At 43.9% G+C, this 18,308-nt stretch overlaps 1 protein-coding gene across 1 annotated transcript; it reads left to right on the top strand.

Moving 5' to 3' along the window:
• Positions 1-336: 336 nt before the first annotated feature.
• LOC119392017 (uncharacterized) lies at positions 337-14,782 on the top strand. Its single transcript, XM_037659655.2, has 3 exons — positions 337-569; positions 5,976-6,122; positions 9,846-14,782. The coding sequence occupies exons 1-3, from the start codon at positions 506-508 to the stop codon at positions 10,055-10,057; spliced, it is 423 nt and encodes a 140-aa protein (XP_037515583.1). The 5' UTR covers positions 337-505; the 3' UTR covers positions 10,058-14,782.
• Positions 14,783-18,308: the final 3,526 nt, after the last annotated feature.

Genomic DNA, 18,308 nt, shown 5'->3' on the forward strand with positions numbered 1-18,308 from the left:
TCTCTTAATGCACAAAACAACGAGAACATTTCCTGGCACGTCTTGTCCCCTAGCTGTATCGCAACGGGGTAAAAAACATTTTCTTCCCATTATGGCACGTACATTCTCGCAAAAGCGCGCCCGTAAGCCTCAGATTTTCCTAGTTCTCAATGCGCAAAATAGGCCCGCAACAACCAACGTCATCTATCGTCGAGAACCAGCAACTACAACAAGGGTGTGTCATGCTCTCTCTCTATGCAGTTCGTACACCTCTCTTATTCTTCCACCGTGGCCTAGAATGTGTATGTTAACAAGCGCCAAAAGTTTGTGGTGTGGTGGAAGCTACAACTACAGAACCGACGGCGGCAACGGCGGCGGCTCTCCACTCTTGGCGGCTGTGTTGGGGTCTGGAGTGACTGTGGAATGCGGTGTCAACAAGCCACTTTCACTATCGTTTTCACGAAACTTACGTGATATTATTAGGCACGTAGTTTGAGTGCGTTGACCAATCGAACATTTCTCGACGATGGCGTCGGTGTGGTGGCTACTTGTAACGGTGGCGACGGTTATGAGTAGCTTCTTGGCATCAGGTGAGCACGTTATTTTTTCCCATTTTTTCAAACCGTAGCTAGATTCTTAACCTTCGATCAGTCGTCGCTGCTCCAAGGCAAGAGTCTTGCTATGGATGTTGTACTGCTTACTACAATTCATGAATGTGACACTGCTTTTCGGCATGCGGAACCGACGCCTGTTCGTAATCCGGTCACACCCTCATCTAAGCCTCAAACACGTTACCTATACCGTATTACGTTTCGAACAACATCGGCAATGCGTCAAATTATTTTTGAACCGCAGCTAGCCGACTGCTGTTTAGTTACAACGGTCGTCAGAGGTCGCAGGTCAGTTTCGCTGCATGGCTCTTCCCATTTTCAAGCAGCATTAAGTTTTTTTTTTTTTTTTTTTGCTGGATTGGTATGTAGCATTTGTTTCATCTCGCAATAGAGGGAGCGCAATGCTTGCCTCTCCCTCCATCCTGTTAATATATCCGCGCGCCACGCTTCATTCCGCATCAATTCACTTCATAAACGCGGGCGTTGCCACTCGCTGCTGACGCCGTCGACCTGTCAAGCATATTCTGTTTACGGCTGGACGCACGCGCGCAACCGCCTTGGCGTAGCGTGAAAACAATCGGTGACTCGTTTACGCTGTTGTTGCAGAAAACAAAAAATCTTGCTGTCCTAATCAACGGTCCTAATGTCAGTTGGTGGCGGAAATCTTCAATCAAGTAATATTGGTTGCACGTTTCTATTTGCAACCATCAGACAGCAGGGGTGCTATCGCGGAACGATTCTATTTTTTATTCCAATGCTTTTCGTGCTTTTCGCGCTTGGCCAATGGTCAGAACGACGGTCGGTCCGCGTTATCAACGCGATCAGCCAGCCGCTAGTGGTGGATGATAAGAATAGCATAGAATGTGGCATTGGAATCGGAAATAGCATCGTTCCGCGATTGCACCCCAGCTGATGAAACACTAGTTTCTACAAGCTGGGAGTACGCCAGTAATACACTTAAAGGGACTGTCTACCGTCCTTCATCGCTTTTCTGTTTTGCACCGAAACAGAAAGCGTACCGTCTGAAGTGTCCAACCTTGCAGCGGTTTCTCTGGAAAGTGAGTAGAAATTTTTAAAACAGACTTTTTCGATCTGCGTTCGGTCTTTTTCCATTGGCGTGAAAAATGCCCGCAACACTGGTTGGTGGACGCGATAGCGATTGTAGTGCCGGTAAAAATGAAAACCGAAAGCATATGTGATTTCTGTAGGATTACTTTATTTTCGCTGAACACTGTTGTAATAAATGTAACAGTCGTTTTCAGCGCGCTAGCGGTTAAATGAAGCCTTATTATACGAATACAGAACACTTGTTTTGCTGTAATCGCAGTCTATGCGTTTATTTTAGCACTGCTGCCGCAATGCCAAGTCTATTCATCAAAAAGTGACAATAAATGCACGCCTTCACAGCGCAACACATATGAGACATCCTAACGACAATACAGCGGCACAGTACGACCAGCGCGGAGAGCCGCATGGCATAGCGCATGAGTTGAAGCAGACGAAATCGAAGATGGCGCCGCTAGCAGCGCCACCGGGTGCCTTTTTGGGTGCGTGAGAGACAAAAAAGCAAATAATTACTCTCTGACGCAGCCGAAAACTGCCTCAAGTGCGTAAAATACAATTTCAAGTTATACATGTTTGTTTTTAAGCAAAATGAGTCTACCTGCGAGGATTTCTTGTCCTACCAGTAGATTGACCACATCGCCGTTGGGTAACGCTAGCGGTCATTCTTTCACAATTTTCAACATCAAATTAAAAATATAATTCCTTTTTTATGGGGCATAAGCATGCTCGTTGCCGCTGATGTGACGAACGATCTTCTCATTTTACCACAATCAGAAAAATTTTTCCGAGCGGTAGACAGTCCCTTTAAGCACGTTATTTTCAGGCTCAGACTGGACATCAAAAAAATTCCGGCAGATCCCACGCACTCTTGAAATCTATTTCATGCGAAGCAGTCAACGAGGAGTGGCCTATGCCATATTTTTTTTGCTTTGTGCCACGTGCATACGGTGGGTCTGTGCTGCGTGGTTTCTGGCTGAGGGTTGTTACAGCGCATTTGTTTCCTGCATTAAAATGATCGTGGAGACGATCAGTGCAATCTGCTGCATAAACCATCAAATAATAGCTACACCACTGCCTCTAGCGCCACCATCCGATACGTAAGAGCACACTACTGAATACAAATTCATTGTTTCTTGCATGGGCGAGGCGTGCAGCCTCATCAAAATAAAGCTAGGGCCACCACTAGAACGCCTAGACGTTTTAACGTGATAGCATTAGAGCACACACCAAACGATAGTACCAGTCTCTGTCAAATTAGAAGGAAAGCACCACTTCTTTACTCAATTATTTCAGGAAAAACTTCGTTAAATTGTGTTTTATGGCCCAGGTTAGTTTGTTAATTCGGGTTGATGACAACCATGAACATTATGGGTATTTGTCAGGGAATGAAAATTTCTTCGTTATATCAGAAAACTTTGTAATATTGGGTTTCGTTAGATTGAGTTTTAACTGTATTTATATTGTCTCATGAAACTTTCAATGTCTATTTTCGCTGTTCTTGTGTTTCACCTGTGGCTATGTACCCACATACCAAGGGCTGTGGTATGCGGGTATGCACCACATATGATTGGGGGAAACAGTTTCATGACATACACAATAGGCATGTCATGTTATTCATGTCCGGACCTGTCAGTCATGTTCCTCATACACGCACGTCTTCCTATGCCAATTTTAAGGAGACGACCAGGACTTAGATGGCTAGATAGACAGAAATGGTCAAAGTGTGTTTGGTTTGCTAAGAAATGCTTTGGGTTTAAAATTGCTTGCTGGCTGTATACATCTGCAATAACATGCCCACTTTCATTTTCTCTTTATGGCACCTATGCTGCAGTTCATCTTTATGTGCCATTTTAAAATCCTCGCAAGTGAGTAGTGTGTTCTTTTTTTTTCTCCCCTGTGTGGCTATCTGCATGCTGCCTTGTCTTCAGATTGTTGAAGGCAGCTGCCTTGAGATAATGCAAGTTGCACTGCATGTTTTTTGTGTTAGACTTTATGCATTTTTGCATGTCTACCCAATGCATCCTCTATTTTTTCAATGCCAGTGCAAACGCTTGCTCCTTTATGGGAACCGTTGGTTCACCTTAATTCAGGGAATTTTTGTAGTGTGACGCCACCTAAAGGGTACGGCTGCTTTTGTCACACGTGTGTCTGAGCGTGTTCCTGTGGAGATGCGGCAGATGCGCCTTTGTGTCTCGAAGCAATGCCGCTGCCGCTTCACGGCGCTTGTGTGGCATATCTTTAAGCCAGCACGCATGCAGCAGTGTTGCAGTGACGGGCCCACGTTGGTTGCCCGCATATCGCCATGAACGGAGACGTGCCACCTTAAAACACAGTGTCTCTTGAGAGCCAGCGTGACAGCCAACATAGTAACCATGGGGGATTCAAGACGCTGCCCCATGGACATAAACACAACTGAACGAAAAATTACCTCATCTGACATCCGTCGTGGGACGCCACTAAAGGGTACTCTTCCCCATGAATGCAAAGCAGGCGCGAAGGCTAGCCGGCGAGGGAGAGTAGGAAGGGACGAAAGAAGAGGGTGGTGAACGATTGGATCGGGTGCATCTGACTGGCATTGAGGAAATAGAGGAGGAGCTGATCTATTAATAGCAGCACGGCTGAAAATTCCGTCGGAAGTGGTGGCATAGGTGCAGAGTATCCAGGGACCGTATTCTGAGTTGGAAGCTGTCGCCTTCAGTGTGCACTGCTTGACTGGTTGAGTGAACTCCACTCCTTCAGTTGGCACCAATAACAAGTAGAACTGGTCAGAACCCATCGCTCCGCCTGACACTCAGTGCACCGCATATGAACACCTTCTCGCGGAAAACGTAAAGCTCAAACAGGAGCCAGCGGCCATCAAGGCGCGTCGGACCAGGGGACAGCGCCCAACTCCACGCCCTCATGGTGCATCTTGGATTGCCACCAGACTCCCCAGAACACCACCCCCAAACTACCCCCGATAGACAGGCAACCCCTAAAATGGCGCTATCGATTCTCACTCTGTGCAGTCACATGCGAAGAGATACACGAGATGCTCTCTATGCTCTCCCACCAATTCAGTACAGTCTTCGCACATCACTTCACCCAGTTTGGAGAACGCCTCGACTCCCTCAAGACACGCGTCGAGGTCCAAATTGCTGAAACAGGCGGCAATATACGAAGGAAGAGGGCCACCCTTAGCTCTCGCACCACAACAGATCAAGTCCCCCACAGACTAAGCCTGGAGTTGCATGCCTCCAAACTCTTCTCCACACCTGTGTCGATGCCCGGCAGCCTCACCCTCACTCCCACATTGTCCTCGCAAGCGGACATCTTGACACCCACGTCTTTCCACACTACGAATGAGCCGTGGGTAGCACAACCCCTCCCATTGGCGAACATTTAGAAGTCTGGCAATGGAGCTGCAGCGGCTTACGCAGGAAATGGAGCTTCCTCCAACATTACATTAATACACACCTTGCTCAGCCAGATGTCTAGCGCTACAGGAGCTTGGCACGTCACCCACATTTCCATGCTATGAGTCCTATGGTAGCCCGACAGAGGGCAGAGCAGCTGTCCTGTTTAACAAAGCACTAACCACAGTTGGCCTGGGCAACATCCCAGACACTAACGTAGACCATGTGATAGTGGAGCTAGTTCTCAGGCGCAAAACGAAAGCCGAGAAGTGAAGCATGATCATTGTCAGTGTATATAGCGCACCGAAGCAAAAAGCCACAGACTTCCATGCCCTCGCCTAGGGCGCCTGCAAATTAGCCCAAGGAAAGGAACTCGTAATCCTTGGGGACTTTAATGCTCGCGACAAACGATGAAACCGTTCAGGTGCCAAAGGCAAACAGCTTGCAGCTGCCACTGAAAATTCCAGCTCAAACTGCTTACTGATTCCACAATCCCTACCTGGATCTGCAACAGTGTCTGCAGGGACACTTGCCCCGATTAGAGTGTACTAGATAGGGGTAGTGGGACGAGGGCGAGCTCTCTGGTGAGGCAGTTGCATTGCATAGAGACAAGTCAGAAAAGTGTAGATGGAATTTGAGTACAGTACTTGTTGGACATAGTACATGCAATATTTATGTGTGCTGCTTGTTTGTGCATCAAGTCACCGGTAGGTGCATACGTTTTGGGGGCATTGTTTGCGCAGATAAATGAGGTATGATTGTAGCGGCAGGTGTTGCTTAATACACATTTCATTAGCGCGTGTGTTGGAGTGGAAGCAAATGGCAATAGGACGTGAGAAGTTGTGCAGTATTTATTGTGTTTTGTTGGTGCATTTGCTCAAACTCTGCAGCTGCATGAGGCACTATGTGTGTTACTGTGTTCCAGTTGAAGCCATTTATTGCCATCAGTGCGATTCCAATCAACACCTGCACTGCTCGGAGCTGTGGGACCATAACAATTCACCAGAGCCAACGAGCTGTGACAACCTGTATGAGGCCAACTACTGCATCAAGGCCACAGGCATGTATGGGGGTGAGTTGTCACGATTGCGTTTCATTGGCAAGTAGGGAAACAGGACCTTGTTTCTTGGTCGACCACTGTTGTGAATCTTGTATTTGATAGCACTGCTAATAGGAATCTTGCATAGCTGAACCTAAGGGTGATGACTCTACGCTTTCAGTCTCACACTTCTTATCCTAAATATGAATCGGGGATGCTGTCACCTTAGCAATTTCTTTAGCTCTCACCAGACCTCGTTGTGAATTTACTTTTTGTGCACTGAAGGTTGTAAGGTGCCACCTAGGGAAAACTTCACTGATATCACGGATCATATATTTTTTTTTTATTAGAATAAATTGACATGTTCTGTGGCGGCCAAGAGGTGAGCTTCACTCTCCCCTTTTGCCTCGGCAAACAGCCACAAGTGTTCTGTCTTATCCTACCTCTTTTTTTTTTAAATCTCTCTGTTTTGCCTTATGACATATTACCAGTGGTAGCATCATGCATTCTGCATTCGATGATTAACTGAAATCACATGCCATGGTTAGTGAAACTAGTGCGTGTTACATAGGGCATGGGCATATGTGACCTTGACGAAGTGCTATTTTCTCCAAAGGAACCATGGCCGACTTTCTTTTTCAAATTTAGACCATTTTCACACCAAGCAGCCATTTCATACTTTAAAGATGTGACCACCACTGCATGATCTACCTGGTGTTTTTTTTTAGACAATACAGATTTTTGACTAATTCTACGAGAGTCGGGCTCCTGTCATTTTCGCACATGAACTCTATGTCGAGGCAGAAATACTTTACCACAACTAAAATGACATTGATGTGAATAATTAACAAAAACTCATTAATTAACAATGGTGGGCTAGTTGGTTCATGACAATTGTGGCAGAAAAGTGCAGAAAATAAGACGATGAGTGCTCAGGACACAGCACTGACTGTCAAATGGTTTCTTTATTGGAAAGGCAGCGAATATATAGGCAGGTAAACAATGACAAACGAAAAAGTGAAAAATGGCACAAACGCTATCGGGGGACTCGGCCAGCTGGCGTAACTATCAATTTCGATAAAGGTCAGCAGTTTACACGATGCAGTGAGAAGCAGCAGTGAGAAGCAGATTTTGCGGAATTGTAGTTTTGTCAACTTTTTAATTATTAACTTTCTAATTATTCACTTAAGGGCAGTCATTTATAATGGAAAGTTGCAGTGCATGCCAATTTATGGCATACCCATTTTTTAGAAATCCTGAAAGTTGCACGTAATTCGAGATATTCATCATCAAATCTTAAGGACGATATCGAAACTGACTGCACCCGGGGTGCAGGAAACGCAGCCTTTCTGTTATGTAAGACAGGAACTACACGTGACAAGGAAGTGATGAAATTTCAATCGAAGTGCACCAAAGCAGAATCTTGCCAGGAAGAACGGCAAGCATTCTCAAATGCACAAGTAGACATCTTATTCTTTGGGTATGATGTGTGATGCTTATATCTTTCTTTCTTAAACTATAAGCAGGCGCGGAAAACTATTTCGCCTGTCTGCAAGAAGGGGCTGCCCGTCAGTGTTTTGCTTCACGAAGAAAGAAAACATTGATATTGTGGTTTTCTTGCGCACAGCTTCAAAGAACCAGGTAAGCACCAAACACTACACTCAAAGGTAAGGCTGGTGCAAGTGAGATGATTTGCCGGTTTTTACGAAAAGGTATGGCCCCGACGCACATTCATTCAAATTTTGTCACTTCCTTGTCATGGGCAGTTTGTCTGACGTAACAGAGTGGTCGCGTTTGTTGTGCACTGGGCGCGATCAGTTTCAATAGCGCCTTTGAAATTCAGTGATGAATATCTCAAATTACGTGCAACTTTTCTGATTTCTAAAAAAATGGGTATGCCATAAATTGTCATGCACTACAGCTTTCTAATATAAACAACTGCCGTCAAGCCAATAATTAAAGAGTTAATGAGTTTTTGTTAATTAGTTGCAATAGTGATTTTCAGCTGCCACAAAGCATTTCTGCCTCAACCTAGAGCTCGTGTGCCAAAACGACAGGAGCCTTACTGTCATAGGATTTTTATTAAAAAGTTGTCTTTAAAAAAAAACGCCCAGTATGTGCTGTGTGTGTTCGTTTGAAACATTTAAAGGGGCCATGACGCGGTCACCCAACAAAAATTGGTTTTCAGCAATATATAGAAGTAGACATTCTATTGTGCCTGTACTTATATTAAAAATGGGCTGTAAAAGAATATTTCGTTGCAAAATGAGCCCTAAAAATTGCCGGCTATGAACCCCACCCACTGCCAGCAACCGTCATTTTGCCATGGCATGTGCGACGTCATGTGCTGCATGGAGCGGAGCTGTCATCTTCTACCAAAGTTTCAGCCGCTGCACATCGTTCAGTTTTAACGCCAAGCTGAAGAAAGTAGAAATAGCTCCATTGCACATGCAGCTGACCACGAAGCAATATTGTTGGCTGGAATGCAGAGGCTCGCATAGCAAGCAGCTTGTTACGTGACAGCTCGTGAGGCTGGAAAATTAAATTTGGCATTGCCTGTTGAATAGCAGGAATATTGAACTTTTACTTGTGTCTTGTGGTCTCTAAACTTTTGACGCCATCTGTACATGAACCAGTGCCCGATTGTGAATGTGTCTTCTCTTCATAACCACATGTTTTCTTGCTTCCTTTTTGCATGCAGTGACTGCATGCTCATCTGTGGGCACGCACTGTAATATTGGAGCCAGAAAAAGACAAAAAGTTTATGCCACCATTACTTGTGATAGGTACATCACTGATTGCATTTGTGAATGAGCAGTGAAGGAGAATGGCACCAGCCACCAGCTACTTTTGCTGCTGCTTTATAGCTTAGAGTCTGCGTGGTCTGTACAGAAATGAATGTCTGCTGAGTTGTCCTGCAAGCACTCATCAGAAAACTTAACTCTGTGGCTTTTATAGCTGGCTATGTTCTGCTGCAACATTCTACAGTTCTTGATGTGCTTTTACAATGACGTTCTTGTCAGTTTCACTTCCTCTGTCTAATGCACAAATGCGTGCCTTCACTGTAGTGAGTTATTGGGTCAAGCCCTGGCATCGCCACGCACAGCATGTTGTGAATGCAGCTTGGGTATCGTCACCATGCACAAGCAGTGGAACTGTTGACGTTGCTTCTTTCTATAATGGCGGGCAGCCTTTATTCAAGAGTTGCTTCTCATGTAGCAGCAGCAGTAACGAGATGCGCTTTCGCACTGAGTGGTTGCCGATTTCTCTCTTTCTTTTTCTTTGTTGTATGCCTCGGAGGAAAATACGCTATTAGCTCGGTGTGGTGCTATTCCTGCAGGAAATGGCGTTTTTTTTGTGTGTGTGTGTGGTTTTCATCAGGGAGGGTGAAGTGCCTCAAGGCTTACGCACACTTCCATGGACTTCATGACGGTGAAGAATGGTCCCTTGTGTTGTAACCCCTTTTTTTCCTCTATAAGGAAAAGAAGAAGGCACACAAGTTATCAGGGAACTCCTCTCTGTTTGCCACACGGCAGTGGGTTGGCACGACGCTGCTTCCAAGCCGGTCTCAAAAATGCTAACTTTGCTCAAGGACTTGCGAATGTTGAATCTACTGCATGCGCATACTGCAGCGGCACGACTGGGCCAACTATTGCGCAGCTATTGCTATCGACAGGTGGCATTCAATAAGTAAAGTGCCACTATGCATGACAGGCTTGTATATTCTGGGTCTCACTTGTTTGCCTCAACGTGCAGGTCGCATTGGGACATTCCGGTTCTGTTCGTCTCGCGACCGGGGTCATTACTGTGATTACGTGAAACGACCTGGAGATGATCGGGAATACCGAGCCTGTATCTACACGTGCACTGGTAATGGCTGCAATGCCTCATCGGTACTTCGGCCTTGGACTGGTGGTGTGGCTGTCCTGCTGGTTGTGGTCCTTGCTTGGATGGTTGCCTTTTTTTAAAAATCTCATTGACAAAGTGCCCAGTGTGGCACAGTGGACTGACTCTTCCTGCACACAGTGCAGCAGAAGTATCCTGGCACCAGCTCAACAAAACCGCTTTCAGGCTGCGGTTTGTGCACTTCAATGGAAGCAAAATGTGGTAGTGTTTGCATATTTTGCTTGAATTGAACAAAAAGCCTTTATCAGCGGTCTGCAAGGTTGTTCTAGGTGTTTTAAACTCAAAGCAGTTTTTGTACAAATAACTGTAGCAGTGTGAAAATGCACGCAGCAATTCCGTCCAACCATACAAGTGTTGATTTGAAATCTTGTGTACCATTGCTAGCGATTATGACTTTTATGTCAAATATGTGTTTGTTACCGTTGCCGCTTTTTGCTTGGTCAGTGTGACCTTAATGTGGCCAAAATGTGTCTTGCCTATCTCGGAAATTTGAGTGCTGTACTTTCCTTACAGATTTATATTGTGTATACAATTTGTGGTAGTGTCGTACATTTCTAAACACGGCTGCCATCCTCGGAGAACCTATATGATGTATTTTGTTTTAAATGATAGGACGGTTGCTGAAGAAAGGAGGAGCAATCTCTTTTTTACCCCATTGATTAAAAAGAAAACAGTGACCTTTAACTACGGTTATTAAGCATCATTATTAATTATATTTCCATCCTGTCATAGAGTACAACTCATTGAATCGTGTCACTACAGTCGGCAAACCCTAGCTTATGGTCAACACATTTTACAGGCTTTTCTTGGTTTGCTTGTGAAGTTGCTACTATGCGCGTAGCGGTGTGGTTCATATTTTTCGTAGCAGGAGGCTGATGCACAAAATGGCATCCTGCCACTCCTTCGAAAAGTTATGGCACAGTGTTTTTGTCTTTACACGATGTGGCAGTTTGACACCCTGTTGAGTGGCTGCAGCAGTGTCAGTTCAGCTAAAATGTAATATTTGCAGCTATGATGTACAAGGCGTGGTTTTTGAAACCTCGTCAAATTACATTGTGGAGTTCAAAACCATAGTTATGATTGCCGAACCAATGTTTTTAGGTTACTGCTGACATTTAGAGGGACATTAAAGAGGCACTAAAGAGTGACATCTAATTAAATGCAAACCTTAACAGAATTGTGAGCCATGGAAGAAGCCTAACTTCCAAGTAGTGTTGTTGTAGAGCAGATTCAACGAGAAATTTTGAATCTCAAATGCAAGTGGATGCATTACAAAAAGCTTGCAGTTGTACTAGATGTTTTTGACACTGAAACTAAATTTTAAAAAGGTGCCTTTACTGCTTGCCAGAAGTGATACATGTACTTGGAACATCCAGATCCTTAAAATGACTATGAGCCTGTGGTGCACATACAAATCTCGGAAGTGATATGCTGTGACTTGCGTCATATCTGCTGATTATCAGGGCAGCCATTGTCTGCTTTGATTAAAGGCTGCTAATGTCAGCTGTGTTTTCTCGGAAGTGAATCTCGCCAAGAATCTAAAACATAACTTGCAGCATTATGTCAACGAACTTCACTCTATGTTTGATGGGTGTTGATCTTGTTTGAATATTTCATCATTTACAAAATTTTCATCAGGTAACATTTATTAGTGTCCCTTTAAACCTACTTTTGTTAAAGGGTGTAAGGAAACACATGGCTATCTCTTTTGCTTGTCTGCATCATTCTACTTCATGTACTGCCCTGCTTTTTGAAAGGCATTTAAAACATTTATTCCACACTCTCAAACAGTGAACCGTTTCAAAACATGCCTCTTACATCACTGTGCGTGGCCTCAGTGGACCTCAGTGGCTTGACGGAGTGCTCGGAAAGAATGTGAGCCTGTAAGGTGCAGAATGAAATTTAAGTAACTTTAAAGTTGAAGAGCATGCCCCACCACTTTCATTGCTGTCCAAATGTGAAAAATTGTGGAAAAACCAGGTTGGAACACATTTAGCCATCCTGACCATGAGTCAACAACCACCAAAGGGATCTTCAAATTGAATAAGCCTGCTTCTACGAATATTTACTTTGTGTTAGGTGCATAAAATCACTGCTACAGCGAACAGTTTTTGTGAAGCGTATATGTTCTCTGTCTTGATCCGTTTCATGTTTATACTGTTGTAAATCAGTGAGGTGTGTTTGACATTGGCAGCATTGTCTTGGGATGCTGTAGCATTGCTGTCCTTTGCTTTCACATGTGTTTGTTAGTGTGCTTGTTGCGCATTAGAAGTGTTATTTCTTCATCTTTAGCAGAGTTGAGATTCGTATGCGATCAGTGATTGCTAATGCAGGGAGGTCTGAATCTGGGCAGATGCTACAGTAGAGCTCACCAGATTTGATGCATGAAAGTCTTGTTTTATGAAGACAGTTTGTTGCTTGTTTTGTAGGGTTAAAGTGAACTTCTCTCTGTAGCTTGGAATGCACATTCTATGATCCATGTGCTTGCACACTGCAAACGTATAATTAAGCTGTTTGGGATGAGTGCACACTCAGGAGTACTACAGTCGAACCCGGATATATCGAATAATTCAATATAAACCTTTTGAAGAATTTCTTGCGTTTTTGGTGCCAATTTTGGTGTGCATGTTGGCTTCATGGTACTGCTTCACGATAATGTAAGAAAGATGCCATCACGACCATTTGCATTTTTTTTTATTTTGTATTTTTCCGTGATTTGCAGTTGGTGATGCAAAGTTATATGCAAGGGTGGGTTATACATCAGAAAATACGGTATCAATGTAAATAGCGCCTGAACATCTTCATACGCAGCTGTACATAGTCGTCAGGTGCCGGAAGCCTCTATTCTGCCTTGGCCCTAGTTTCGGCCTTGTTTTTGAGTGTCATACTCAGCGTGCTTCTTGGGATGCTGTATGCAGCAGAGACGCAAGTCTTCTTTCCCCCACCTTCCACTGTATTCATTATTTCCAGCTTTGCAGAGAACAGCATGGCTTTTTTCTTTTACGGCATTTATCGCGTTAACAAAAGAAGCAAACGGCGACCCCACACGGCCGGCTGGTGGGACCGACGATGAGGAATCATGGGGAAAAGCATGTGATAGCAAGCGGTAGTTTCTACTCGCTCTGTGTGGCACTCTCCTAATCACACCGCTTGCCCTCCCGAATGTTTGCGAGAAAGTCTTCCGTGAGGAAACAAGAAATTCTTGTGACGGAAAGCCAACTTTTTGGGGCGTTTCACGCTGCCTGATGTTCGATATAGCAAGTGTTCTGGCTCTTTTTGTTCGATGTAGCCATAGATTATTCTATGCATTGACGTTAAAGCATTGTAGTATTCGAAAATAGTTCGATATAAAGGATAATTCGATTTGCCCAATTTCGATGTAGTTGGGTTTGACTGTAATCGCATTCGTAGCATCTCTTTCTTGCGCTTACGCGAATCATTAACCAACAAAACCTGATGTACGGATCGATTGCATTTCATCTATTTTTTACCGACTCTCTCTTTATATATGTGTATATATTATATACAGCTTGCAAGTATAAAAATGCGGTTAACATGTTGGCTGCTCACAATTTCCATTGCTACTTTACTGCCACATAGCAATATGTTTTTAATTGCATCTTATTGTCTCTTCTCAAGTCATACTTTTTACGATTACATGGTGGTGTAACTTTTTACAGTATCATGGTGATATGCAGCTGCTACCAGAACTAGTGGCTTCATCTTGCTTTGTCTTGCAGGTGGGTCTCTTGGGCTCTCTGGGTGCTGTAGAATTTTTCTACCCAAGTTGCCTGCACACTTGCTTACATATTTGTCCTTTTCATGTACTGCTGCTATTTACATCGTGTTAGGTGCATAAAATCACTCTACATCCAGTCTGTTTCATCCTTGCATATCATCACTGAGCTATTTCATTTTGCCATGCTTGCATCATACAGAAAATTGCTCCTTCATGCTAACACTAGTTGTATCATTTGTTGCTTGGAGTGGTGGTTGTTTGGAATCATTGCAACAGCACATGTTTAGTAGAGGATGCACTTTGATTGATGGGCCCAAATTACCTCGACATGCTGCATTTATTTCTTAATTAACCATGCATGTCAATATTTTTTTTTTTTTTGACAGCTTGACTATCATTTTATTGTTTGCAGTGCCTGTTATGGCAAAAGGGATGCTTGAAGCGTGTTTTAAACTGCAAAGTTATATTCCGTGGTTGACACAGTGATGCTTCTCGTTTTGCAGCACTTGTATGTTCAGCAGTGAGGCATGAAGGTTTTTTACGGGAGAAATGTCACTGTATTTAAGTCTACTTTTTCCCACAGCTGTGTGAAAATGTACACTCATTTTGGAGGTTTCCCAAGAAACTGTGTTGTCGTCATCTCCTGTTTAAAGTGCGAGTGTTCATATACCATAGCTCTAGCAACTTTCTCCAGTCAGTGCTTGCATTTGACTAAGCATGCAAACTCTATTAAAGCACCATGGTTTGTGATTGTAAGAGCTGAGTAAGTTGTTCCAGCTGCTCCGGCATTGCAATGTATTGTACACTTTCTGGGTGCATATTGACTGGCACTTTTCTGTGATGTGGGTTTTAATGCATTATGTTCATAGCAGTTTTTTGTTATGAGACAGCCGTGTTACACAAGTCTGAAGTAGAAAACATGGCAGTGTGAAGAGCACTGCACTTTTCACTGCACTTTTCACTGCACTTTTCTTCTTTGCTGCTGCTGCTGCGATGTATTTTTTTGTGAGAAATGTTTTATTTTTTTATATAAATGAAATTCTGAGGAGCTTTATCTTTTTCTGGTGTTTGGCGCTTGTCAGTACATTTACAGTGCGCTCAACTTCTGGCACTGCCATCTAGAGCACTGCACGGGCCATGACGTTTACCCGCCCGAGCCCGGCCCAGTGTCAAAGCAATGCCCGGGCCCGGCTCGAACCCGAGAAAAAAAAATTTCACGTACCCGGCCCGGCCCGGTTCGACCGCAGATAGGGCCCGACAGGAGCCCGAGCCAGTAATCTAGGTGGTGTTGCCCGTACATGGAATCGGACAGCAAGGTGTTTTAAGTTGCAAATATCTACGTTTTGTTGTGAATGCTTCGTGAACACTTATACTTTAACCTATGGTAATTACTTGTACAAAAGGGCCTCATGGTGCAAACAGTTGAGCAGACGTACTGGGTATGATGAACGTTTGTTCGGCAGCGGTATAACTCTTTCGTGACTGTGGAAAAATTGGCTACATTTTAATGTGAGAGCGTTAAAGAGCTCGTTCCGCAGAAATTTCAGTATCGGCGTCGTTGGTTGTGAGCGAAAAATCATCTTATATAAAATAAATAATAAAAAAATCTTAGGCTTGAGTGAGAATCGAACCAAAGGCATCTGCGAGGCAGGCAGGTGTTCTACCACAGAGCCACTCCATTGCTTGGCACTGCACTGAAATTAACTTTAATGCGTCACAAACATACCCATCCTGTGTACAGGTGTCACAGTACGAGATGTAATATCGCAGTAAAACCGGTAAAACGGGGTACAAGCATATATTGCCAACGGGCGTCACACCATGTGAACTGCATAACGAGTTGGTGGTTTTAAAGACGGCCACCCATTACAAAAGTCGTACATATTACTGCGCGTATTCTCTTACGAACACGTAGTGGGTGCATCGCAACTTCGAAGAAGTATCACGCACGTAATTGCTGCTGGTTTAAAGCATGCCACCCATTACAAAGGGCATACACATTAGTGTATGCCCTTTGTAATGGGCATATTACACACACGTAGTGGGTACTGTTGTCATAAAAGTGCTGTTGAAGAGGGTGGAAACATTTGTGTGTGTGCGTGTGTGTGAGACTGGGCGGCTGAACATTATTACAAGCGAAACAGAGCACGATGAGGATGGGGTAGATGGGGCTGCATATCGTTTTGTATGCTTTAGTAATTATTTTTTTACTATGAGTAATATGATGCACACACTGTATTACATCTTAAGTAATTGTACACTTTAATGGTGTTAGTTTAAAAAATTAATATTAGGGTATAATATGTAAGAATATTTATGGAAAACAAGATTTATTGAACATTGCATAGAATATTTTTAATATTGGGCTCTAAACATGAAAGGAAAAATGAAAAATAATCTGAAATACACGAAATGTTTGCTTACAGGAAAGCTTACCTCTTTTTATGTCTGCCCAGTGAAAACCAACGCAACTAGTAATGTTGGACAAAACTGCATCGTTCCATCAGGTTGCACTTCCAATTTTCCAAAGAAAGTAATACAATAAACATATTTAAGAAGAGGAATAAATTTGCTAATGATTTATAGGTATTTTAGCAAATTATGCTAAATAGCAGCACAGAAAAAGATTCAGATACCAAAAGGTAGCACTGAACACAGCACCAAAACTAAAATCCTAGATTATTTTCTGTTCCTTGCTAAGTATCGACAACCATTGAAGCGCCACCGACGAATCTCATTGGCTCGGTAGCCATGTTTTTCGTAACGCTTTTACAGCGAAAGCTGATGAGATCATTTCACCGGCCGTTTTTGGCGCCGTAGTTGTCCGCCGCCGCCGGTTTCCGTAACCAGTATCGCTCGAAATATGAAAAAAATTCCAGCATGCAACGAGGTTCGAACCTGGGCCCTCTGCGTGGGAGCCCAGTATTCAACCTCTGAGCGATGCCGGTGCTTGAAACTGCTTTGCAAAAAGGTCCTATACAGGCTTCATGTCGGGAAGGAACCACATTAGCAGAGTAAAATAAGCACCAAGCGTCGCACAACGCGAATTCTGTAACCAGGCGTCACACAATGCGAATTGCGCAACGAGTAGGTTGTTGAATGCTTCGAACCCATTACAAAGGGATCTGCCATAATTCGTCGTCATCAGGCAGAGCATCAACAAAGTGCGCATCATGCCTTACATGCGTTAAGCAGGTACCACGGCTCTCCGTAGAATGACGAAAAATGGCACGGTGCCTGCTGCCCTACTCAAAAATTACAATGATTTATAGCGTAGTGGGTTCCTCGCAAATGCACTTGTATTGGTTTCCAAGGAAGCCCATAAGCGCTTGATCCATTTCCTCGGGGTCTCAGTAAAATAATAATTTATAGCGTAGTGGGTTCCTCGCAAGTGCACTTGTATTGGTTGCCAAGGAAGCCTATAAGCGCATCCCATGTAACACAAAACCTCTAAAAGACGTCTCGAAACGGCTACGGACGGCTATAGACGTCTTAGTTTACGAGAAGATCAAGAATAGACATTTTTGCAAAATAAAGAACTTGCCTCTCAAATATGCCTGCGTACTGTTTATTACCGTTTTCAACAGCTACGACATAGCCAGAGTGTATTCTGCCAAAGAAGTCCACAACGTCTACTTTGAGACATTTTTAGACATTCTGGGGGAAAGTGCGCGCGCAATGACTATCTAAATGATTCGATCTTCAAATGTTTTGTCCACGAGCGCAAAGACGCCAAAACGGCATGTCTAAAGAGCGGTGACTGTCGCTTTAGTGAAAGAAGAGACGCAGAAAACAAAGCCCTCAAAATAATTGGTTTTGCTCCGCAAGGCGCGTTTCTATCAGCAGTTTGGTAAGTATATTCTTTTCAAGCCATGGCGGCTAAGGCCGCGCAACGCTCGCGCAACAGCGAACGACAACAGAAGCAAACGCAGGCAGGCCAGGCAAGCATGATACTGATGCTACGCAGTCGGAGGCTCGAAGCGCTCGAAGCGGGTGTTGTCGAAGCGCGCATGTTTACCCCTGCATTCAAGAACATCTTTTCACTCGGCGCTCCACCTTGACTCAATGTCGATGGCAGATACACCTATTGGCAGGAATGTTCACTAAATATTGAGCAATAGGCGGGATTATTTTGTGAGAACCGTTGTGTCTTTTCTGTTGGATAGTGACGCTGTGTTCAGCTCGGTTGCCTTAGAACGCGTAGTTATAAAGCGAGATTCAGTAACGAAGAAGAACAATGTACATGCTGCGGAGGAACTAAGGAAACGATGGAACATGTACTGATTGAATGTGGCGATATTCACCCAGGTATACGTGTGGGCACGAGTCTACATGAAGCCTTGGGTTTTAGGGACAACACTGGAAAGCTGAACACGTCCGCGATAGAAATAAGTAAGAGACGGTTAGAGTATTGGTGGCAGAAAAGTAGAGATAAAGAACAAAAATAAATAATGGGGGGAAAAATAGGGTCATTCTGCCTTAAGAGGCAGAGAGATAGACCGTGAATTTATATTTTTTTGGTATAATAACATAGATTTAATCAATGTAAATAAGGTATTAGGCCAACATAAAAC

This window comes from Rhipicephalus sanguineus, chromosome 1, assembly GCF_013339695.2.
Source record: "Rhipicephalus sanguineus isolate Rsan-2018 chromosome 1, BIME_Rsan_1.4, whole genome shotgun sequence".
NCBI classification, from domain to species: domain Eukaryota; kingdom Metazoa; phylum Arthropoda; class Arachnida; order Ixodida; family Ixodidae; genus Rhipicephalus; species Rhipicephalus sanguineus.

Excerpts from the sequence above, each read along its gene's own strand:
- LOC119392017 (XM_037659655.2), top strand. The coding sequence starts at position 506 with ATGGCGTCGGTGTGGTGGCTACTTGTAACGGTGGCGACGGTTATGAGT. Across the intron at positions 570-5,975 it reads GAGTAGCTTCTTGGCATCAG|TTGAAGCCATTTATTGCCAT; the intron begins GTGAGCACGTTA and ends ACTGTGTTCCAG. Across the intron at positions 6,123-9,845 it reads GGCCACAGGCATGTATGGGG|GTCGCATTGGGACATTCCGG; the intron begins GTGAGTTGTCAC and ends CTCAACGTGCAG.